At 43.0% G+C, this 25,904-nt stretch overlaps 1 protein-coding gene and 1 long non-coding RNA gene across 2 annotated transcripts in view; both read right to left on the bottom strand.

The window, feature by feature from the left end:
• LOC115170150 (E3 ubiquitin-protein ligase pellino homolog 2) overlaps nucleotides 1–22,170 on the bottom strand; it is a 28,838-nt gene extending 6,668 nt beyond the window's left edge. Inside the window, exons 1-3 of the mRNA XM_029726527.1 lie at nucleotides 21,819–22,170; nucleotides 2,526–2,655; nucleotides 2,300–2,401 (exon numbers count right to left, since the gene is read on the bottom strand). Coding sequence (XP_029582387.1) covers nucleotides 2,300–2,401; nucleotides 2,526–2,655; nucleotides 21,819–21,895 — 309 coding nt within the window. The 5' untranslated portion in view covers nucleotides 21,896–22,170. The remainder of the gene's footprint in view (nucleotides 1–2,299; nucleotides 2,402–2,525; nucleotides 2,656–21,818) is intronic.
• LOC115170216 (uncharacterized) lies at nucleotides 11,271–11,850 on the bottom strand. Its single transcript, XR_003871008.1, has 2 exons — nucleotides 11,583–11,850; nucleotides 11,271–11,422 (listed from the first exon to the last, which is right to left on the bottom strand). It is a non-coding gene; the product is annotated as an uncharacterized LOC115170216 (long non-coding RNA).
• Nucleotides 22,171–25,904: the final 3,734 nt, after the last annotated feature.

Raw genomic sequence — 25,904 nt, 5'->3', positions numbered from 1 at the left:
CAGAACAGGGTTCAATTGGAAAGCAATTTTAAGCTCCACTAGTAGCTAAAAGTAATATTTTATGTGAAGTCATGACTTTGGTTTTATTGATGATTTGAGCTTTTCATTAGCTTGTCAATTAGGCCAGGACTTGAAGGATCCTGTTGTGCTTATGACTTACCAATACTTTATCTTTCACACAAAAATAGCAATAACGTCCAGCACCATTTATTTTCAAGCTTTGTGTAGTTACTCATATTAAATTAACCACCTGTGATAAAACACTTAAGATACAAGTACATGTACTGTGAGAGAAAAAAGTATTTGATCCCCTGCTGATTTTGTACGTTTGCCCACTGACAAAGAAATGATCAGTCTATAATTTTAATGGTAGGTTTATTTGAACAGTGAGAGACAGAATAACAACCAAAAAATCCAGAAAAACGCATGTCAAAAATGTTCTAAATTGATTTGCATTTTAATGAGGGAAATAAGTATTTGACCCCTCTGCAAAACATGACTTAGTACTTGGTGGCAAAACCCTTGTTGGCAATCACAGAGGTCAGACGTTTCTTGTAGTTGGCCACCAGGTTTGCACACATCTCAGGAGGGATTTTGTCCCACTCCTCTTTGCATATCTTCTCCAAGTCATTAAGGTTTCGAGGCTGACGTTTGGCAACTCGAACTTTCAGCTCCCTCCACAGATTTTCTATGGGATTAAGGTCTGGAGACTGGCTAGGCCACTCCTTTGTTGCCTTGGCCGTGTGTTTTGGGTCATTGTCATGCTGGAATACCCATCCATGACTCATTTTCAATGCCCTGGCTGAGGGAAGGAGTTTCTCACCCAAGATTTGTACATGGCACCGTCCATCGTCCCTTTGATGCGGTGAAGTTGTCCTGTCCCCTTAGCAGAAAAACACCCCCAAAGCATAATGTTTCCACCTCCATGTTTGACGGTGGGGATGGTGTTCTTGGGGTCATAGGCAGCATTCCTCCTCCTCCAAACACGGCGAGTTGAGTTGATGCCAAAGAGCTACATTTTGGTCTCATCTGACCACAACACTTTCACCCAGTTGTCCTCTGAATCATTCAGATGTTCATTGGCAAACTTCAGACGGGCATGTATATGCGCTTTCTTGAGCAGGGGGACCTTGCGGGCGCTGCAGGATTTCAGTCCTTCACGGCGTTGTGTGTTACCAATTGTTTTCTTGGTGACTATGGTCCCAGCTGCCTTGAGATCATTGACAAGATCCTCCCGTATAGTTCTGGGCTGATTCCTCACCGTTCTCATGATCATTGCAACTCCACGAGGTGAGATCTTGCATGGAGCCCCAGGCCGAGGGAGATTGACAGTTCTTTTGTGTTTCTTCCATTTGCGAATAATCGCACCAACTGTTGTCACCTTCTCACCAAGCTGCTTGGCGATGGTCTTGTAGCCCATTCCAGCCTTCTGTAAGTCTACAATCTTGTCCCTGACATCCTTGGAGAGCTCTTTGGTCTTGGCCATGGTGGAGAGTTTGGAATCTGATTGATTGCTTCTGTGGACAGGCGTCTTTTATCCAGGTAACAAGCTGAGATTAGGAGCACGCCCTTCAAGAGTGTGCTCCTAATCTCAGCTCGTTACCTGTATAAAAGACACCTGGGAGCCAGAAATCTTTCTAATTGAGAGAGGGGTCAAATACTTATTTCCCTCATTAAAATGCAAATCAATTTAGAACATTTTTGACATGCATTTTGCTGGATTTTTTGGTTGTTATTCTGTCTCTCACTGTTCAAATAAACCTACCATTAAAATTATAGACTGATCATTTCTTTGTCAGTGGGCAAACGTACAAAATCAGCAGGGGATCAAATACAGTGAGGGAAAAAGTATTTATAGTTCTACACCCCTCTCCATGCTTTGAATGTATCTGGGTCCCTGTTCTCAGCTGGCCAACACCAGACATCTTTTCAGAACTGAATCTTCATCACGTTCCCCTGCGGTTATAATGTGTGATGTGGTTCTTTCAGTACAGTAAGGGGTTTGGTGTGGGATTGGCTGATTCATTAATTCTGTATTTCAGTGTCTCACGAACACCCGTGCCAAGCCCATTGGTGGTTCAGAGCATACCCAGCATGCGAGTCAAAATTAAGCATCCAATACTCAAACTCTGGAGGACATGGTATACACATAGCAGAAGCAATAAACAATAACCAAGTCCTTTGACTATTCAAAAAGGGAAAGTGGTAGCAACACCTCTTTCTGTTCTTCCTGGTTCTCTAGATAAGCTGGCATCATTCTGGTATTTAGCCTAAATAAAACCCTTGTTGTGGTGTTTACCTGGAACATGTCAGTGTCGTTGTCGTGGCAGTACTCCACCACCACTGTCTGGTTGCGGGACAGAGTGAAGGAGATGCTGTGCTGCCCTCTGCTGTGGACTGCCTGCAATCACACACGGACACAGACACACAGCAACAATAATTTTACCCTGTCCACTCTTACTGTAGGTTACCATGAGGACAGCATTTCCCACCAAAGGAAGACTATGGTAACATCACACACACACCTTGCTGTCGTGCGGTGTGTTGAGGATGTGAACAGTGCTGGGTTTGACTCCGTTGGCCTTTGTCCTCCGGTACAGAGCGAAGCGGCTCTTCCTCCTCCCCCTGTCTCCACTGGGCAGAGAACCATTGTACCTACAGAGAACACAAAAACAAACACAAAAACAAACACAATGCTAATACCCCATGTATCCCATTCACCTCATGTGATCATTGAAGACAGTTGATATCGCAAATCAATACTGATCATTAGGCCCTTTGTTTTAGCAGTTGGATGCCTGTAGGCATACAACTGCCACATAATTAAACATCCCTTTTATTATGCTAGCCTATCACACCCACCACTCATTCCTCACAGACAACTAATGATTTGTACAACTGCCTGCTCATCCATTGGTAAGTACCACATGAGCCCAATTCACTGACACGCCGCTTAGAATAGTGCGCTTACTGTGTGAACCCTCTTTACACTGAAATACCAATTAAACTATATTCAGTGTGTGTGTGTCTGTGTGTGTGTGTGTGTGTGTGTGTGTAAGCAAGCAAGAGACGGAAAGAGAAAGAGCGGATGAGTAAGCGTTAGTCTAAGTGGAACGGTGCTGTCATCTCTGCTGATTGTTCAAACCTAAACTCTTTTGTGTCTCGTCTCTAGCTTCCTGGGCAACAGAGTGGAGCTGCGCTGTCATGCTAGGAGTTCACAGACAGGGCTGCATGCTGGTTTTAGCTTTCAGCTAATCAGCGGTATTGTACCTATTAAAGGCTATTCGGATGATGCCCAGTGGGTACAAAGCCCTTTGTGAGGGGACATCAACTCTGCTTCCAAATCAACTCTCCCGCTCTCTCTCCCTCCGTCCCTAAGCTGTAGCTGCTCTTCCTGGACGATTAGAATAATTTAAGTTCTAAACCAGACCTGACTAGAAAAGCCAAGATCGTTCCCTTTCCCAGTGTTAGACCAGACAAGCCAATATCGTTCCCTTCAACAGTGTTAGCCCAGACCAGACAAACCAATATCTTTCCATTTCCCAGTGTTAGAATAGGGTGGAATAGACACAGGCCCTGTCATGAGATCTGAGGAGAGGAAAGCTGAAGGGAACACACTGCTACCTGTACAATTACCCTGTGTCACATTAGGACAGAGCTGAGGGAGAAGGGAGAGGAGGAAGAGGGCAGGGAGAGAGGGTAGAAAGAGGAGAAATAGACCAGAAAGAGACAGAGCAGGAAGAGAGGGCAGAGAAATACAGGGAGAGAGAGCAGAGAGAAAGGGGGTGGGCATGAGGGAGAGAAGTGGGGGCAGGAGGAGAGCAGGGCAAAGGTCATGAAGAGAGTGATACAGAAAGACTGCGGTCCAAACACTTAAAAAGACACACCCTCGTCCACTTGCCCCTCGCCTTATGCCTTTGGGGGAATCCCCGTCGCCATCTTGGACGGCGGTCCAAATGATTAGCCGAGTTTTCAACGTAAGCCCCTCTGTCCTCGTTTTTAGTCGGCTTTGCGAGTGCACAATAATGTTCACTCCAGGGCCTGAAACTCCCCATAATTAAATTTGCGACGATTGTAAATCCGCTAAGAAAAGTCAGTGAAAACTTAAAAACAACATGAATGGAGAAGTCAACATACTAGTTTAAGTAAAAACTAATGTAAATAAGTTAGAAATGGTGCTACTAAATGCACATGACGACACAAACACGTCTCGAAAAAGTAAATATGTTTTTGTTTGGTTATTGTTTGGAAATTGTAGAAATAAAACATTTTCCTTCTTCAGAAGTTCCAGCTAGGCAGGCTAACGTTAGTTAGCTAATTAATTTGCTAGCTATCATACAGTTGGCATATATTAATAATGACATATTTAATATAAGTAGACATGCACTCATAATTGACTGTAGCGCATATAAAGCACCCACAAGCTACCGGTGGCTGAAAACACAATCATCGCGGGATGAACCAGTGACGGATTTCCAGCTAAGGGTGGTCAATTTAAAAATCATTCCTTCCTCCCTCGCCCCTTGCCCTGCAAGTGTAAACTTGTCAGATGTAATGATACGTCATCAGAAGTGTCCACTTAATTTGGGGGCTGAAGGGATAGGGTGTCTTTTAAGTGTTTGGACGGCAGCCAAAAAGGTGAGAGAGGGTCGAGATGCGATGTGACACATTTCACCTGGCCAGTTCTGGTCCGACAGCTTCACGCATATGCACCTTGGCAGCACAGCGTATGCAATATGAAATATTCACTCCCTCTGCTGAGAGAAAGGCAAGCGACAGCAGCAAAGTCTTGTATGGTAATACTTTGAGAAGTTAAATGAGAAGAAAATGCTAACTTTACGAGATGAGATTGAGGTACAGTAATGGTAGAACAGGTGCAATGCTTCACCATCCAGAAGGGACGCCAGTGAGACCCAAACCGTTAAGTGTCAGAGAGAAAGCGAAGACACAGGCTAGCACACAGAGCCCACTCAGCCCAGTGTAACTAAGTTAATGAAGGAGAGATAGCAGACAGACAGGGACTCACTGCAGAACAGACATCACATCACCTCACATGCCCTGCACTGAGATAGACAGGCAGAGACTGCAGAGCATGTTATCCTTAAGGTGGACCTGGCAAATCATGCCATCACAGCAGGATATAATCAAATCAATCTTTATTTATTCAGCACATTTCAAATATGGAATGCAACGCAATGTGGTTTACAGGAAAAAACAAAAAAACTCTGAAAAGAAAAGCTGAAATATTTACTACAGAGCAAACATAATATAAAAAAACAAACTATGATAAAGTGAACAACTAAAAAGCACACTAAGGAAAAGCAGCTAAGAAAATGTGTCCACAGTTTCAGCCCCCCTCTGCTTCTCAGGCAGGTAATTCCAGAGCCTGGGGGCATAATAACTAAAGGCTGCCTCTCCATGCCTCTTGGTCCTAGGCTATGGGATAGTTAAAAGGCCAGTGCCAGAGGACCTGGAGGGACCTATTGGGTACATAACCTAATAGCATGTCTGACATTTATTGGGGTGCACATTCATGGATTGATTTAAAAACCAATAGAATAATCTTTAAATGAATTCTAAAACTCATTGGCAGCCAGTGCAGAGACCTTAAAACCAGACTGGGACTGGGACGGGGACAAGGGGTTCGAGGCCGAGTCAAGACAGACCAGAAAAATGTGAGTCCAATTCAAGACCATGATTGTAATTTTGTCAAATCAGCACCATAAGAGTTGAAAATGTCAAGTATTTCAGAACAACATATAGATTCTTTAGACATTCAAAATAGTGCAAAAGGGCATGCTGAAGGAAAATAGAGCCGCTCTTCAAATTATTACTAACCCAAACACAGTGGTAAACAATGGACCTTCTACGCCTTCAGAGAAGGTCTAAGGATTTAAAGAAATAATGATTATAATAATATAATAACGGTAATAATTATGTTATTTTCAAAGATGTTCTGATTTAATCTCGGGGGTTAACACTAAAGAGAAAGAGAAAAAAAGGAACAGAAAAAAAAGGTCCAATCAGTACTTTTCTTTGCTGGTCTCTGTGGAGATAAATCTAAACTCAGCAAAAAAAGAAACATCCTCTCACTGTCAACAGCGATTATTTTCAACAAACTTAACATGTGTAAATATTTGTATGAACATAAGATTCAACAACAGACATAAACTGAACAAGTTCCACAGAGACGTGACAAACAGAAATTGAATAATGTATCCCTGAACAAAGGGGGGGGGGGGGGGGGGTCATCAAAATCAAAAGTAACAGTCAGTGTGGCCACCAGCTGCATTAAGTACTTGCACCAGATTTGCCAGTTCCTGCTTTGAGATGTTACCCCACTCTTCCACCAAGGCACCTGCAAATTCCTGGATATTTCTGGGGGAATTGACCCTAGCCCTCTCCCTCCGATCCAACAAGTCCCAGATGTGCTCAATGGGATTGAGATCCGGGCTCTTTGCTGACCATGGCAAAACACTGACATTCCTGTCTTCAAGGAAATCACGCACAGAACGAGCAGTATGGCTGGTGGCATTGTCATGCTGGAGGGTCATGTCAGGATGAGCCTGCAGGAAGGGTAACACATGAGGGAGGAGAATGTCTTCCCTGTAACGCACAGCATTGAGATTGCCTGCAATGACAACAAGCTCAGTCCGATGATGCTGTGACCGCCCCAGACCATGACGGACCCTCCACCTCCAAATCGATCCCGCTCCAGAGTACAGGCCTCGGTGTAACGTTCATTCCTTCGACAATAAACGCAAATCTAAACCACGACTCGTCAGTGAAGAGCACTTTTTGCCTGTACTGTCTGGTCCAGCGATGGTGGGTTTGTGCCCATAGGCGGCTATGTTGCCGGTGATGTCTGTTGAGAACCTGCCTTACAACAGGCCTACAAGCCCTCAGTCCAGCCTCTCTCAGACTATTGTGCATTCCTGGTATAACTCGGACAGTTGTTGTTGCCATCCTGTACCTGTCCCGCAGGTGTGATGTTTGGATGTACCGATCCTGTGCAGGTGTTGTTACACGTGGTCTGCCACTGCAAGGACGATCAGCGTCCGTCCTGTCTCCCTGTGGCGCTGTCTTTGGCATCTCATAGTACGGACATTGCAATTTATTGTCCTGGCCACATCTGCAGTCCTCATGCCTCCTTGCAGCATGCCTAAGGCACATTCACGCAGATGAGCAGGGACCCGGGGCATCTTTCTTTTTGTGTTTTTCAGAGTCAGTAGAAAGGTCTCTTTAGTGTCCTGAGTTTTCATAACTGTGAGCTTAACTGCCTACAGTCTGTAAGCTGTTAGTGTCTTAATGGCCGTTCCACAGGTGCATGTTCATTAACCTGTTAGGGCTAGGGGGAAGTATTTACACGGCTGGATAAAAAACGTACCCAATTTAATCTGGTTACTACTCCTGCCCAGTAACTAGAATATGCATATAATTGGCAGGCAAATATGGCAGGCAAAAACCTGAGAAGGTTTCATGCAGGAAGTGGCCTGTCTGACAAGGAGTCGTTCTTCTTGTCTCTGTTTATTGAAGAGTGGGGATCTTAGCTGTAACGTGACACTTCCTACGGCTTCCATAGGCTCTCAGAGCCCGGGAAAAGGCTGAACGATGACGAGGCAGCCCCAGGCTGAAACACATAATCGCCTTTGCCAAGTGGCCGATAAGAGGACAAAGGAATTAGGCGCATGCCCGACTCGACCCCGTGCTGTATTTTCTTTCGGCTGTTTACCTAATTGCAGATTCCCGGTCGGAATATTATCGCTTTTTTACGAGAAAAATGGCATAAAAATTGATTTTAAACAGCGGTTGACATGCTTCGAAGTACGGTAATGAAATATTTAGAAATCTTTTGTCACGAAATGCGCCGCGCGCGTGACCCTTATTTACCATTGGGATAGTGTCTTGAACGCACGAACAAAACGTCGCTGTTGGAACATAACTATGGATTATTTTGGACCAAACCTACATTTGTTATTGAAGTAGAAGTCCTGGGAGTGCATTCTGACGAAGAACAGGAAAGGTAATCAAACTTTTCTAATAGTAAATCTGAGTTTGGTGAAGGCTAAACTTGGTGGGTGTCTAAATAGCTAGCCCTGTGATGCCGGGCTATCTACTTAGAATATTGCAAAATGTGCTTTCACCGAAAAGCTATTTTAAAATCGGACATATCGAGTGCATAGAGGAGTTCTGTATCTATAATTCTTAAAATAATTGTTATGCTTTTTGTGAACGTTTATCGTGAGTAATTTAGTAAATTGTTAGTAAATTCATCGGAAGTTTGCGGGGGGTATGCTAGTTCTGAACGTCACATGCTAATGTAAAAAGCTGGTTTTTGATATAAATATGAACTTGATTGAACAAAACATGCATGTATTGTATAACATAATGTCCTAGGTGTGTCATCTGATGAAGATCATCAAAGGTTAGTGCTGCATTTAGCTGTCTTCTGGGTTTTTGTGACATTATATGCTAGCTTGAAAAATGGGTGTCTAATTATTTCTGGCTGGGTACTCTGCTGACATAATCTATTGTTTTGCTTTTGTTGTAAAGCCTTTTTGAAATCGGACAGTGTGGTTAGATTAACGAGAGTCTTGTCTTTAAATAGCTGTAAAATAGTCATATGTTTGAGAAATTGAAGTAATAGCATTTCTAAGGTATTTGAAAATCGCGCCACAGGATTCAACTGGCTGTTATGTAGGTGGGACGATTTGGTGCCACCTGCCCTAGAGAGGTTAACTGTTCATGGTTCATTGAACAATCATGGGAAACAGTGTTTAAAACCTTTACAATGAAGATCTGTGAAGTTATTTGGATTTTTATGAATTATCTTTGAAAGATAGGGTCCTGAAAAAGGGCCGTTTCTTTTTTTGCTGGGTTTAGATATCTAAGTCAGCCATTGGCTAGGCCATCATAAGCTAGATAAAGCCATCTGCCATTCAACTGTATTAGGGCAAAATTTTGGCGTGACATTAGAATCAACCAATTACATTTTGACTGAATGGGTGGAACCGTTAACAAAAACCTATGGAAACTTCTGAATTCTTGAAGGCCAACAGGTCACGACGGCAAAAGCGAGCAGTAGTTTTCCAACAGTCTAGCTAGCTAGCTTTTGTTGTCAGCTAGTTTGCAGCGGCTGCAGCAGGTGTTATCAAAGATTAAGTTGCTGCTAATTTTTTAGCTTCTTAATTTTCAAGAACAACGTTCAACAAGAAGTTACGTTTCAAATGATCATCACCTGGTGAGTGGAACTGTGTTTTATTATTGCAGTGCGCTTAGTCATCTGACAGCATTTTAGCAACATGACATCTTATTAAAATCTGTTCATATACACCTCCAGGAAGAATATGGCACTTCTTAAAAACATTTTCTGACAAGCGACCACTTAGATATGGTCATTTTCCCAATTTCATAAATTCTTAGAATGTTTGTTAAAATTCTTTAACAATATATAGTGGGAAAGCGTCCATGCGTTTGGACAATTAATAGACACTGCAGTAAATAAATCAGAATAAAATCATCTGTCTTGTCCAGGACCGGAGTCTACACAGACTGGTGCGCTGTTGCCAATCATAGCAACAGTAGGCCTTTATACAAACAAGCCATTTGCCGCATGGGCCTGCCATCATTCACTTTGAACTGGTCTTTACAGGAAGTTGCAACACAACTTTAGATCATTAGAATGCATTCGCCAAAAGCCACCTGAATTAATTTCTGCAAATATGTAAACACCACGAGAGTCCTCTTACATTTTGAAACTTCTTCTGCAGCTTGCCTGCCAAAGCTTGGGTGCTTGACTGGGACAAGCATGCAAACTGGCTAAAGTTGGCTAGCTTGCTAGCTAGCTAGCTACTTCCAGACACAAATGAGAGAACACCTTACTTTACTCGCCGTAGCAGAGCTGGTTAGCCTGTTAACATGTTTTCTAGAGCATTCCTGACTCAGTATTACTTTTTTTTGTCTACGTTTACACCGGCCACATTCAGCGGGTGTTGCACATTTGTAAATTCATCAGTTGTTCTGCGCACTGGCACGCTCCGATGAGAGTGCTCTGAATTGGAGTAGATAGCATATCTTTTGCATTTCCAAATTCACTCTGGCTAACTGGATAACAATCATTTAAGTTCTCACTAGCTAACCAAATGACACCTGCATCTCTAGCTGTGTATAGCTACCGAAAAACGATATGAGGGGAAAAAGTAAGTCACTAACCCACTCCTCCAATGGCATGACATCCTCCTAACAGCTAGCTAATGTTAGGCTCTATGTTTTTATCTTGCTACATAAATAGATACCCTAGCCTATTAGCAACGTTATGACTGACTTATGATCATTGCCCCTTGCTAGTTTGATTATATTGACATTCCCAGCCTTAGTTACATTCGTCCGTTTTTGTCCAGAATATTGAGTAAGTGCAACCCGAATGGAGGCAGCAAACAATGTACCAGCTGTGATTTACAACCTCATAGCAATATTTTTGGGACAACCAAGAAATGTATTGGTGAATTATATTAATCATGCATTGAACTGCATCCATCTATTCTGCCAACAATGCTTAGTGTACGTCATGGAACGTTGAGTCTAATATAACCTATTTTTAAAACCTCTTATAAAGTTGGTTTTGTAGCATAAACTGGGAATTGTATATTTTTGACTGATATGATTGTCTGTTTGTTCCATTTCTGCAAAGTAGTTAAAACGCTGTCACTTCCACTTTAAACTTTAGGTCACCGGTTACTTTTTTTTGCAATGGGAAGTAATAGTTGTACATTTCGATTGGGAAATGCTCAATGGTTGTTTTTGTATTCTTATGATTGGCACCTAGTGGCTTATTATGTCCGAGTTTATGGACCGCTTATCCTTTAACATCATGCTGTATGTTACTGCTGTCTTTCCATTGGCCCTATGCAGTGGTGTAGGGAAAGGGGGACACCTAGTCAGTTGTACAACTGAATGCATTCAAGTGCAATGTGTCTTTCGCATTTAACCCAACCCCTCTGAATCAGAGGTGCAAGGGGCTGCCTTAATCGACAGCCACGTCGTTGGCACCCGGAGAACAGTGGGTTAACTGCCTTGCTCAGGGGCAGAATGACAGATTTTTTACCTTGTCATTTAGTAACCTTTCGGTTACTGGCACAACGCCAGGCTGGAGAAGTGGGTATACTCAGATTTTGCCAAAAAGTTCCCAAATGGCCCGCCCAGCGAAGGAAAGGCACCCTGTGTGAAAATCCTATATTTTCCAATGTTTTAATATGAGTTTTTCCAGATAATTTTTTTTAATGCAAAAATTCGATGGTCTAAGTCCACAACAATGCTTAAAACACATTGTTGCTCCCTCCAGTAACCACGACACAACCGTTCCTTGATTATAACTGCCGGCTTTATTCTGTAGTTTAGTCAGAATTATCACCTTCCGTGAGAACTATAAAGTAAATGAAAATACAGTTAAGCACACTCTTACAACCTTCTTATCTTACGAGTGACTTATTAGCTTGGTATAACTCGGAAGTAATTGCATACATAAACAGTTTAGCCGGAGCTATAACAGTATCAGATTGAACACACGAATAAAGGAAAAATACCTCATTGGCTGCTTATTACAGAAGGGAGGAAATCAAACTTCACACTTATTATTCCTGGCATGAATTCACACTTCATCCTTAATTATTATAGCGTTACCATCCTAACACACACTTCAACCTTTACGAACTACACCCGATGACATGAAAACTTAGCTAACACAGCGCGGGATTGCCTTCCCTCCAAAGGTGTGTTGCTACAATAATGATCCCCGCTATAACAGTTATTAGCTACGTAGTTCCTGTCACAGTCGTCGTAATGGATGGACCAAGGCGCAGCGGGTATGTGAATGCTCATTTTCATTAAACACACAACAAACAAACTCCTAATTATAGGACCTTCAATCAGAGGCAATGATAACCAGCTGCCTCCAATTGAAGGCCCCAATCCCAAATACTAAACACAGAAATAAACACCCTAGAAACAGACATAGAACTGTACAACATAGAACTAAACCAAAAACCCCGGAAACATAAATAAAACGCCCCTCTACATAAACACACACTCAAAACCATATAAAACAAATACCCCCTGCCACGTCCTGACCAAACTATAATAACAAATAACCCCTTTACTGGTCAGGACGTGACAGTTCCGCTTGTCTTATCATTTCCCCCGCATAGCGAACACGTAAACAATTCAAACAAAAACAACGACATAGACTTACAGGTTAATTGTCAGTTACACACATCAATCTGATTTGGTGGGCCTGTTAGGGCCTGGCTCCCCAGTGGATGGGCCTCTGTCCACCCAGGCCCATCCATGTCTACGCCCCTGATGCAAACAGTGCATGATGACAACTGCACATCACAAATAGCCTACTAACCAACACTTTGGACTAAACTTTTGAAATACCTGGTTTGCATACTCATTGTTGCCTTAGTTAACATTTACTGGTAGATATCTTAAATTGTAAACGTCTTTCCGACCCCACCAGCTACTGATGTCATTCTTCTGTGAGCCATCCATGCCAAAACCAGTTGAGCGCTGCACTTTCCTGCTGCATGCAGATGATATTCTGCTGAAACTAGGCTGTGTGCGGCACGCATGTGAATATATTTCACGTGCTTTGCGATTGTGTAGACTACGTTGGGCATGACTTCTCTACTGTACTACATACTTGATAAGTCGTATACCTCCACTACACTACTTTGTTACGCATCAGTAGGGGTTACGAAGTGAGTATACACAATGCCCATTGAAAAAAAAGTTTTACAAAAAGTGCACTCTCCTATATGAGTGCGCTGGTATTACGGTTGCTGTCCTTTCAGAATCACCAACCTGTCACACACTGAAGGCCTATTAGGTTCGCCACTGAGCAAACATGTCTATAATAGATATTAAGGCTGTTAAGAGACTGTATTAATGTTTCAAGAAAGGAGTGTATATATTTGGCCTGGCGAAGCGGTTTTATGTGCTAACGGAATGGAAGCTGATAGAGTTTTTTTACTCTGCTGGTCTCGGGAAGAAATTAGTACAAATGTATTCAAGTCATATCTAATTTTATTAGCCACATGCGCCGAGGTGTAGACCATACAGTGAAATGCTTACTTACGAGTCCCTAACCAACAATGCAGTTAAAAAAAAATATGAATAAGAAATAAAAGCAACAAGTAATTAAAGAGCAGCAATAAAACAATAGCAAGACTATATACAGGGGGGTACCGGTACAGAGTCAATGTGCGGGGGCACCGGTTAGTTGAGGTAATATGTACATGTAGGTAGAGTTATTAAAGTGACTATGCATAGATGATAACAACAGAGAGTACCAGCGGTGTAAAAGAGGGGGGAGGGGGCAATGCAAATAGTCTGGGTGGCCATTTGATTAGATGTTCAGGAGTCTTATGGCTTGGGGGTAGAAGCAGTTTAGAAGCCTCTTGGACCTAGACTTGGCACTCCGGTACCGCTTGCCATGCAGTAGCAGAGAGAACAGTCTATGACTAGGGTGGCTTGAGTCCTTGATCATTTTTAGGGCCTTTCTCTGACACCGCCTGGTATAGAGGTCCTGGATGGCAGGAAGAGGTCCTGGATGGCAGGCAGGAAGCCCCAGTGATGCTCTGGGCCGTACGCACTACCCTCTGTAGTGCCTTGTGGTCGGAGGCCGAGCAGTTGCCATACCAGGCATTGATGCAACCAGTCAAGATGCTCTCGATGGTGCAGCTGTAGAACCTTTACAGGATCTGAGGACCCATGCCAAATCTTTTCAGTCTCCTGAGAGGGAATAGGTTTTGTCATGCCCTCTTCACGACTGTCTTGGTGTGCTTGGACCATGTTAGTTTGTTGGTGATGTGGACACCAAGGAAGTTGAACCTGCTCCACTACAGCACCGTCGATGAAAATGGGGGCGTGCTCTGTCCTCTTTTTCCTGTATTCCACAATCATCTCCTTTGTCTTGTTGAGGGTGAGGTTGTTGTCCTGGCACCACACGGCCAGGTCTTTGACCTCCTCCCTATAGGCTGTCTCGTTGTTGTCAGGGATCAGGCCTACCGCTGTTGTGTCATCGGCAAACTTAATGATGGTGTTGGAGTCGTACCTGGCCATGCAGTCATGAGTGAACAGGGAGTACAGGAGGGGACTGATCACGCACCCCTGAGGGGCCCCTGTGTTGAGGATCAGCGTGGCAGATGTGTTGTTACCTACCCTTACCCCCTGGGGGTGGCCCGTCAGGAAGTTCAGGATCCAGTTGCAGAGGGAGGTGTTTAGTCCCAGGGTTCTTAGCTTATTGACGAGCTTTGAGGGCACTCTGGTGTTGAACGCTGAGCTGTAGTCAATGAATAGCATCGTCACATAGATGTTCCTTTTGTCCAGGTGGGAAAGGGCAGTGTGGAGTGCAATAGAGATTTCATCATCTGTGGATCTGTTAGGGCGGTATGCAAATTGGAGTGGGTCTAGGGTTTCTGGGATAATGGTGTTGATATGAGCCATTACCAGCCTTTCAAAGCACTTCGTGGCTACTGACATGAGTGCTATGGGTCGGTCGTCATTTAGACAGGTTACCTTAGTGTTCTTGGACACAGAGACTATGGTGGTCTGCTTAAAACATGTTGGTATAACAGACTCAGACAGGGAGAGGTTGAAAATGTCAGTGAAGACACTTGCCAGTAGGTCAGCGCATGCTCGCAGTACACGCCTTGGTAATCCATCTGGCCCTGTGGCGTTGTGAATGTTGACCTGTTTAAAGGTCTAACTCACATCGGCTGCGGAGAGCGTGATCACACAGTCGTCCGGAACAGCTGGTGCTCTCATGCTTGTTTCAGTGGTATTTGACTCGAAGCGAGCATAGAAGTAGTTTAGCTCGTCTGGTAGGCTCGTGTCACTGAGCAGCTCTCGGCTGTGCTTCCCTTTGTAGTCTGTAATGGTTTGCAAGCCCTGCCACATCTGACGAGCATCGGAGCCGGTGTAGTACGATTCTATCTTAGTCCTGTATTGACGCTTTTCCTGTTTGATGGTTCGTCGGAGGGCATAGCAGAATTTCTTATACACTTCCGGGTTAGAGCCCCTGGCAGCTCTAGCCTTTAGCTCAGTGCGGATGTTGCCTGTAATCCATGGCTTCTGGTTGGGGTATGTACATACGGTCACTGTGGGGACAACGTCGTCGATACACTTATTGATGAAGCCAATGACTGATGTGGTGTACTCCTCAATGCCATCGAAGGAATCCCGGAACATATTCCAGTCTGTGCTAGCAAAACAGTCCTGTAGCTTAGCATCTGCTTCATCTGACCACTTTTTTTATTGATCAAGTGATTGGTGCTTCCTGCTTTAATTTTTTCTTGTAAGCAGGAATCAGGAGGATGGAATTATGGTCAGATTTGCCAAATGGAGGGCAATGGAGAGCTTTGTATGCATCTCTGTGTGTGAAGTAAAGGTGGTCCAGAGTTTTTTCCCTCTGGTTGCACATTTAACATGCTGCTAAAAATTTGGTAAGACGGATTTATGTTTCCCTGCATTAAAGTCCCCGGCTAGTAGGAGTGAAAAAGAGGATTCTGACAGTCTGTGGTGAGTAATCGCAGTTCTGATGTCCAGAAGTTATTTTCAGTCATAAGAGACGTTAGCAGCAACATTATGTACAAAATAAGTTAAAAAGATAAGTTGCAAAGAAACAAACAAAAAAACACAATTGGTTAGGAATACGTAAAACGTCAGCCTTGTTCTCCGGAGCCATCTTGTCGACACTGAGACAAAACAGAGACACTCAATATGTGGTCTTGAGACCGGACTCGAGACCGTACTACTAAACAGCTTAAAACCAGTGTAATGTGTGATCTCCATCTGGTCTTGGTCAGTACCCGTGCTGTTGCATTCTGTATGTTTTGCAGTTTACCAATGGCTTTCTTGAATATACCAGACAGGAGAGCATTACAGTAGTCAAGCGTGGTTGTAATAAAAGCATGGATGAGTCTCTCTGTTATCAGCTTGAGAGAGAAACGGACGCACCTAGGCTAGTGAAAATGTACACATGATGTCTGATAGCGACGAGGAGAGGGTTCTCTCAAGATTAAACTGCAGCTAGTTATCCAATATAGAGAATAGAGAAGAACATTCAGCATTTCATAGAACATCATTGGGTCTGGGGTGTGTGATGAATATTGTAAGAGTGTTGGGTCAGTAACCAAACGGTCGCTGGATCAAATCCCCGAGCCAGCAAGGTGGAAAAATCTGCCGTTCTGCCATTGAACAAGGTAGTTAAACCCCAACAACAACTGCTCCTTGGACGGCGATGACGTGGATGTCGATTAAGACAGCCCCTCCCACCTCTCTGATTCAGAGAGGTTGGGTTAAATGCATAAGACACATTTCGGTTTGAATGCATTCAGTTTTGCAACTGACTAGGTATCCCCTTTCCCTCTCACTAAATCATTACAGTGTAATTACAGGCCTATTCTCACTACAAAAGAGAGGAATATTCCGATAGCATTTCTGCAGAAGACTGAGTACCTTGTGTCAGCCATGGCTATTTTCTCTCTGTCACTGTCTGTCTTTTAGCTACATCCAGTTAATCATTATTCAAGTGCCCATGATGGTCAGCAGCATATGTATGGATAGCATTGTCACGGGGGCTAGGTGGAGATTTGACCATACCACTAACACCTATCTATAATTACTAGACAATCTACAATTACTAGAGCTAGTAGTCTGTCAGTTTATTTTATTTTCAAATGAGTGGAACTACCATCTCCTTACATATTTTTTGCACTTTTTTGAGACAGTACTGAAACGAGAGGGGAAGACAGTCCAGTGTGAGAAGGGAGGATGCAAGGATTGAACCCCGGTCTCTGGAGGGGGAAAGCATAATGTGGTTACAGCCGGGAGCGTTAGTTAACTTCTTTGGGATAGGTGGCAGTATTTTCACGGCCGGATAAAAAACGTACCCCATTTAATCTGGTTACTACTCCTGCCCAGGAACTAGAATATGCATATAATTAGTATGCATAGTAACTGTTTGAATGGTGTCTGTGAGTATAACAGAACTCATATGGCAGGCCAAAACCTGAGAAGATTCCATACAGGAAGTGCCCTGTCTGACAATTTGTTGTCCTTCTATTGCATCTCTATCGAAAATACAGAATCTGTGCTGTAACGTGACATTTTCTAAGGCTTCCATTGGCTCTCTAAAGCCGCCAGAAAGTGAAATGGGGTGTCTGCTGTCTCTGGGCGAAGAACAGCAGGAAAATGTGTGAGTGGTCAGCCTGGGGACAGTGACACTGGAGATGCGCAGTCACGAGACTACTCCATTTTTTTCTTTCAGCCTTTGAATGAATACAACGTTGCCCGGTTGGAATATTATTGCTATTTTACGAGAAAAATAGCATAAAAATTTATTTTACACAGCGTTTGACATGCTTCTAAGTACGGTAATGGAATATTTTGACATTTTTTGTCACAAAATGCGCTCGCGCGTCACCCTTCGGATAGTGACCTGAACGCACGAACAAAACGGAGCTATTTGAATATAACTATGGATTATTTGGAACCAAAACAACATTTGTTGTTGAAGTAGAAGTCCTGGGAGTGCATTCTGACGAAGAACAGCAAAGGTAATCCAATTTTTCTAATAGTAATTCTGAGTTTAGGTTGTCCCAAACTTGGTGGGTGTCAAAATAGCTAGCCGTGATGGCCGAGCTATGTACTCAGAATATTGCAAAATGTGCTTTCGCCGAAAAGCTATTTTAAAATCTGACACCGTGATTGCATAAAGGAGTTCTGTATCTATAATTCTTAAAATAATTGTTATGTATTTTGTGAACGTTTATCGTGAGTAATTTAGTAAATTCACCGGAAGTATGCGGTGGGTATGCTAGTTCTGAACATCACATGCTAATGTAAAAAGCTGTTTTTTGATATAAATATGAACTTGATTGAACAAAACATGCATGTATTGTATAACATAATGTCCTAGGAGTGTCATCTGATGAAGATCATCAAAGGTTAGTGCTGCATTTAGCTGTGGTTTGGGTTTATGTGACATATATGCTAGCTTGAAAAATGGGTGTCTGATTATTTGTGTCTATGTACTCTCCTAACATAATCTAATGTTTTGCTTTCGCTTTAAAGCCTTTTTGAAATCGGACAATGTGGTTAGATTAACGAGAGTCTTATCTTTAAAATGGTGTAAAATAGTTGATTGTTTGCGAAAATTGAATTGTGGTATTTTAGTTGGTTTTGTATTTCGCGCCGTGCGATGCCATTGGCTGTTGGCTAGGGGTTCCGCAGGCGGAACGGGGTTCTGCTGGCGGAACGTCTGTCCTCAACAGGTTAACACAAGACTGTATCAGCCCCTACCCTTATGTTGTGTTATCTGTGTAGGTCTGAGAGCATTGGAGAGGTACATGCAATATGCCAGAAGTTCCACCCTGGCCTATCAGAAGACAAGTGGTAGGCTAGATATATTAACCTAACGTAGCAGGCGTAAAGAGACGCCTGAATGGAGTCCCCACACTCATTTTTCAAGGGAAACGGAAGTTAGGTTGAAAATAATGTATCCCTGAGAAACGGAAACATCCGCTTTCTGCCACCCCACGGAGAGTGAGCTGTATTAACCATACTGCTCATACTAGAGGTCGACCGATTAATCGGAATGGCCGATTAATTAGGGCCGATTTCAAGGTTTCATAACAATCGTAAATAGGTATTTTTGGGCGCCGATTTGGACGATTATAAAAAAAATTTTTACACCTTTATTTAACTAGGCAAGTCAGTTAAGAACACATTCTTATTTTCAATGACGGCCTAGGAACAGTGGGTTAACTGCCTTGTTCAGGTGCAGAACGACAGATTTTTACCATGTCAGCTTGGGGATTCAATCTTGCAACCTTACGGTTAACTAGTCCAACGCTCTAACCACCTGCTTTACATTGCACTCCACGAGGAGCCTGCCTGTTACGCAAATGCAGTAAGAAGCCAAGGTAAGTTGCTAGCTAGCATTAAACTTATCTTATAAAAAAACTATCAATCAATCATAATCACTAGTTAACTACACATGGTTGATGATATTATTAGTTTATCTAGCCTGTCCTGCGTTGCATATAATCAATGCAGTGCGCATTTGTGAAAAAGGACTGTCGTTGCTCCAACGTGTACCTAACCATAAACATCAATGTCTTTCTTAAAATCAATACACAAGTATATATTTTAAACCTGCATATTTAGTTAATATTGCCTGCTAACATTAATTTATTTTAACTAGGGAAAATGTGTCACCTCTGCAACAGAGTCAGGGTATATGCAGCAGTTTGGGCCGCCTGGCTCGTTGCGAACTGTGTGAATACTATTTCTTCCTAACAAAGACAGCCAACTTTGCCAAATGGGGGATGATTTAACAAAAGCGCATTTGCGAAAAAAGCACAATCGTTGCACGACTGTACCTAACCATAAACATCAATGCCTTTCTTAAAATCAATACACAGAAGTATATATTTTAAACCTGCATATTTAGCTAAAAGAAATCCAGGTTAGCAGGCAATATTAACCAGGTGAAATTGTGTCACTTCTCTTGCGTTCATTGCACGCAGAGTCAGGGTATATGCAACAGTTTGGGCCACCTGGCTCGTTGCGAACTAATTTGCCAGAATTTTACGTAATTATGACATAACATTGAAGGTTGTGCAATGTAACAGGAATATATAAACTTAGGGATGCCACCCGTTAGATAAAATACGGAAGGGTTCCGTATTTCACTGAAAGAATAAACGTTTTGATTTCGAGATGATAGTTTCCGGATTCGACCATATTAATGACCCAAGGCTCGTATTTCTGTGTGTTTATTATATTATAATTAAGTCTATGATTTGATATTTGATAGAGCAGTCTGACTGAGCGGTGGTAGGCACCAGCAGGCTCGTAAGCATTCATTCAAACAGCACTTTCGTGTGTTTTGCCAGCAGCTCTTCGCTGTTTATGACTTCAAGCCTATCAACTCCCGAGATTAGGCTGGTGTAACCGATGTGAGATGGCTAGCTATGTAGCGGGGTGCGCGCTACTAGCGTTTCAAACGTCACTCGCTCTGAGACTTGGGAGTAATTGTTCCCCTTGCTCTGCATGGGTAACGCTGCTTCGAGGGTGGCTGTTGTCGATGTGTTCCTGGTTCGAGCCCAGGTAGGAGCGAGGTGAGGGACGGAAGCTATACTGTTACACTGGCAATACTAAAGTGCCTATAAGAACATCCAATAGTCAAAGGTATATGAAATACAAATCGTATAGAGAGAAATAGTCCTATAATTCCTATAATAACTACAACCTAAAACTTCTTACCTGGGAATATTGAAGACTCATGTTAAAAGGAACCACCAGCTTTCATATGTTCTCATGTTCTGAGCAAGGAACTTAAACGTTAGCTTTCTTACATGGCACATATTGCACTTTTACTTTCTTCTCCAACACTTTGTTTTTGCATTATTTAAACCAAATTGAACATATTTCATTATTTATTTGAGGCTAAATTGATTTTACTGATGAATTATATTAAGTTAAAATAAGTGTTCATTCAGTATTGTTGTAATTGTCATTATTACAAATACATTTTTGTATATAAATCGGCCGATTAATCGGCATCGGCTTTTTTTTTGGGTCCTCCAATAATCGGTATCGGCGTTGAAAAATCAAAATCGGTCAACCTCTAGTTCATACCTATCCAATCCTTTCAGATCTGTGCCAGGGTCAGGGCTAGGGGTTGATTTTGGATTGGGCAATGGTCTAGTCCAGGATGGCTGCAGAGGGGAAGAGAGGGGCATTATGGGGTCACCACATCACAGGCGTGTATACAGGAAGCAGGACGGAAGTGTGGGTATAAGAGAGCGCATAAGAGAGTAGTTAACCCACTGATCCTCTGGACTATAGACTGGGCAGAGGTGGAAACGCTGAATGTCTGTCTCTCTCTTATGCACATCCTGTCTGGTATGTGTTGGGATAATATGTTTTCAGCCTACATGCAGGAGCCATTTGTGAATGCTCCAATAGGCCAATGTGTGTCTGTTGATTTAATTCCCCTATGTGAAACACGAAAGTGAGCTATATATATATACACACATCAATGGTGGTGGCATATGTTAGGCTGAGTTTTATCGGTTGGTTTGGTTTCATCCAGTGTCCCACATTCTGCGATCTTCACAGATCCAGAATAGTATGACATCAGAGATTTTCAGCCTGAGCAATCGAGTGCTGATTTTACACCCACTCAGACATCCATTGAAGAAAAAAGGCTACATCCTCCTTACTCATTTCAGTATGGGCTTATGATGATGAAATGTAACGTTAGTAGACTGCTTATTATAACTTATTATAACAATTATCTTCAGGCGCTGTTACATAGTAACCACGTCCCCAGGCTATTGCGGTCAGCGCCTTTGGGCGAAAGTGTGGATTAGTTACAAAGTAACAATATGTTGTTGATGTAACCACCAGTGTATCAAATCTGTCCTAAAGTGTTACAAAGTTACTGTAACGTGTCCTTAGCGCTCGTTCTCCTGAAACGTCACAATAATTCTCCCACAATGTGTGGGGTAAATATGTTACAAAATAACAATAAGTTAACATTTTATGTACAGCACAGTAAATGATAACGTTTTTCTGTGTAGAACAAAACCAACCGAACTCAACTGCCTCACACGTCATCCTTTCCATTTTTTCGTAGTAGGCTAACATAGTAGACTGGTAGCCTAATTGCCCTACTACGACTATTAGCTCAGCATCGATCCAGTGATATGAACTACAATTTATCCGTATAGCCTACCGTTACTCACCCCAATATGACCAACTCTCCGTATTTTACCGGGTCTTTAACGGGCACATCATCTTCGTCCTGGTTTGGTGAATTCATCAGACTGGCGCAAGCTTGCTCTTGTAAACCTTCGAGAGCGATAGTAGTGGAAAAAAGAAATAGGCTACACCTTTCAAACTATGAGGAAGTTACTTGAATGTTAGTTTATCCGAGTTTGGATGGAGGCAATTGTTCTTGTTCTTCGTTTTATTGTTTTAATTCCGTGAGCTACCATCTTTTGGAAAGATTGTTGCAAAGCTATCGATTAAAGGCCCGCGCGACACGAATCTGTTCTGTAGCAGAGAGTACAAAAACATCTCGCGGCAGGGAGTCGACTGACCCATTTCTTTACAGGGAAGGACAATAAACATCTCTATATTCAAAAATATATATAATACAGTCCCTATACGACCATAATAGTTTTTATTTTGTATATGTATTATTATAAATAAGAAATACTGTGTCGGAATAATACTGAAATACAATTTTGTGTTTTATGAGAATTATTCAGTGACCACAATCTCCCTTTGAAACCATTCAGAGTGATGAGGTCTTGATGAGACGCTTGCTACTGACTGTTATGTAAAATAAAAAGGCGGTTTCAAATTCTGGAGGAAAAACACTCGCTTTGTAGCCTAAGCCAATTTATACACATTTTTCAAAATTTACAGAAAAGCGTGAAGAATTGTTCAATGTTTCTGGTGCCAGTCATTATAAAGTATGACGTAATGAAACAGTTTGCCTGCTTCTCTAATTTACTATTTCGATTTCGTTAGGATTACATTTACATTTTAGTCATTTAGCAGATGCTCTTATCCAGAGCGACTTAGAGTTAGTGTATTCATCTTAAAATAGCTAGGTGGGACAACCACATATCACTGGCATAGAAAGTACATTTTGCCTCAATAAAGTAGCTGGGGGAGGGGGTGTGGAGGCGAGGAGGAGGATGGATTATTTAAGATACTGTTTGAAGAGGTATGGTTTCAGATGTTTTCACAAGATTGTTAGGGACTGCTGTCCTAGCTTCAGGGGAAGCTGATTCCACCATTGGGGTGCCAGGACAAGGAATTGCTTGGACTGGGCTAAACGGGAGGGCAAAGAGACCTGATGTGGCAGAACGGAGTGCTCTGGTTGGGATGTAGGGTTTGAGCATAGCCTGAAGGTAGGGAGGGTTGCAGTAGTCCAGACAGGAGAGGACAAGTGCCTGGATTAGGACCTGCACCGCTTACTGTGTAATGTAGGGTCGTACTCTATGGATGTTGTACAGCATGAGAGCGGCAGCGTAGCCTAGTGGTTAGAGTGTTGGACTTGTAACCGAAAGGTTCGAATCAAGTTCAAATCCCCGAGCTGACAATGTAAAAATCTGTCGTTCTGCCCCTGAACAAGGCAGTTAACCCACTGCTCCTAGGCCATCATTGAACATAAGAATTTGTTCTTAACTGACTTGCCTAGTTAAATAAAGGTAAAAAAAATGAACCTGTGAGTCACTGCTTTGATGTTTGCAGAGAATGACGGAGTGATGGAGAGGTCTTTGAATGGGCAGGCCTTCCCTGGAAGGGCTTGGATGTCAACTTGGATGTTGGCCCACCACCTCAAGCTCAACAAGATGGAGCTTGTCCTCTCCAAGTTGATATATCTTCCAGGCACGCAGAGATACATGTTGCCAGAAGGGGGGAAGGAGAAAAGTAGTATCACCCACATAGCGAGACCATGTAGAGCTGAGTGACTTGGTGTGTAGAGAGAAGAGGAGAGGGCCTAGAACCGAGCCCTGGCGGACACCAGTATTGAGAGTATGTGGTGCAGAGTCTGATCAACTCCACATCCCCTGGTAGGAGCGGCCTGCCAGGTAGGATGCAACCAGGAGAGTGCAGAGCCTGAGATGTCTCAATACTGGTGTCCGCCAGGGCTCGGTTCTAGGCCCTCTCCTCTTCTCTCTACACACCAAGTCACTCGGCTCTACATGGTCTCTCCTATCATTGCTATGTGGATGATACTACTTTTCTCCTTCCCCCCTTCTGGCGACATGTTTTGTGAAATATTTGTAAGTGCTCACTCATTTCTGTAATGTCTGAATCTTCGTCACATTTGGTCAATACAATTGTTTTTACTTTAGCTGACTACTGCTAACTACTACACTTTAGACACACTTCCTCCCTCTTGCCCTCGCTGTGTGTGTGTGTGTGTGTGTGTGTGTGCAGGTGCTTGTGTGAGAGAGAGACATTGAAATTCACTGATAGCTTCAACTCAGGGACTGTTCCCCTTCTGTAGAGCAATGTCTGCTTCCTACCACAGGAGGGCAGTGCTTTTCACAAAGTTCCTCAAGTTTTCAAATACCAGTGAGGAAATTAAAATGGTATCTATTTATCACCATAAATGACCGTGTTGACAATCACTATACTGTGGTTAGAGCATTGGACTTGTAACCGAAAAGTTGCAAGATTGAATCCCCGAGCTGACAAGGTAAAAATCTGTGGTTCTGCCCCTGAACAAGGCAGTTAACCCACTGTTCCTAGGCTGTCATTGAAAATAAGAATTTGTTCTTAACTGACTTGCCTAGTTAAATAAAGGTTAAAAAAATAGACTGCCTGGTTTCTATACCCATTCAGTCACAGGTCCAGTAGGGTCTAATCACTGCAACGAGCCATGCTGTCCTTCGTCTCTCCTTGTTGTATTGCGCTCTATGACCAGGCAGAAAGTGAGCCGTGTGCTGCAGGTTTTGGATGAGACCCAGCCAACCGGGCCGTGGTGTGCCACTATGTCTGTAAGGGTATATGTTTGGCCTCCACAAGGTCAGAGACTGGCTCCAAGGCTGAGGCATCACCTGTGGCTATGCTAGGGTTAGGTTGGGTTGCCAACTGGGATCAAACTCCTTCTGGTATATCATCAAAGTCCTTCAGGTATGTCATCAAACTCCTTCTGGTATGTCATCAAAGTCCTTCAGGCTTTAGCACTGTGTACATTTGACAGTATTCATTTCAGTCTGGGATTAGAAAAAATCTCCCAGAATAGCTCCACTGCTCCCTGGGAGGTAAAGGGGTAAAGGTAATTTCCAGGAGACTTGGAAACCCTATTCAGAGTGAAACGTCTAAATCTGCTGGTTTACAAGGGCCAGCCTGAGTCAAGGTGCTGGTCAGATGATCTGATTTACAAATCACTTAAACTTCTAAACAACTGGGGGTTGACTGGTCCTTATTATGGAAAGATTAGCTAATCTCAACAACGCTTACCTCTAGCATACCTTAGAGAACAAGCAGTATGACTTATGAATGAACTTGACTCTATGTAACCCCACACATTTATATACACAGATATACAGACACATACATGCACATACACAAAGCATACACTCACAACTACTAAATGTTTGAACTACCAGTCATACGTTCCATAAGCACACATTTCCCTCATTCCCACTCTCACTGAAACATTCTTTCTTTCATACTGTCTCTCCCTCTCTCTTACACACACACACAGTAATTATGTCATGGCTCTGGAGAGAGGGGTGAAGTATTTGGGCTGCGGATCATGCTCCACATGCAGCATCAAGATGTTTCCTTGTCACGACTCCTACCGAAGGTAGCTCCCCTTCCTGCTCGGGTGGTGCTCGGCGGTCGTCGTCACCGGCCTACTAGCTGCCACTGATTCCCTTTTTTCCCCTTTCTGTTTATTGGTTTCACCTGTTTTGTGTTAGGCTGATTAGTCGGGTTATTTTAGTCAGTAGGCCCGCCCACTCTGTGTGCGGGATTGTTTTGTGTTGCTACTGTGCACGCTTGTGTCTGACGTGTTTTCAGTTGTGGGTTTTCTCCGGACTGTTTCAGTCCCCAGTGTTTGGGGCATTTGTTTTGTGTGCACCCTGTATTTTTGTGGGGTGGCTTATGTTCGCCGTGTGTGCGAATAAAGCACTACCCTGTACTCTCTGCTTCCTGCGCCTGACTTCGCACCCACTACACCCAGAGCCTTACATTCCTGGTTGTGGTTAAGTTATCGTCTGCTAAGTCTGAGCTCAATGATGAATGTGACTTAATTTGGCAGACTATGGGAGAACACTCTCAATTTATAGTGTCTAATG

Source organism: Salmo trutta, chromosome 1 (assembly GCF_901001165.1).
Source record: "Salmo trutta chromosome 1, fSalTru1.1, whole genome shotgun sequence".
Taxonomy (NCBI): Eukaryota; Metazoa; Chordata; class Actinopteri; order Salmoniformes; family Salmonidae; genus Salmo; species Salmo trutta.
The sequence above is the reverse complement of the archived record's forward strand: the minus strand, read 5'-3'. Positions and strand labels throughout refer to the sequence as shown.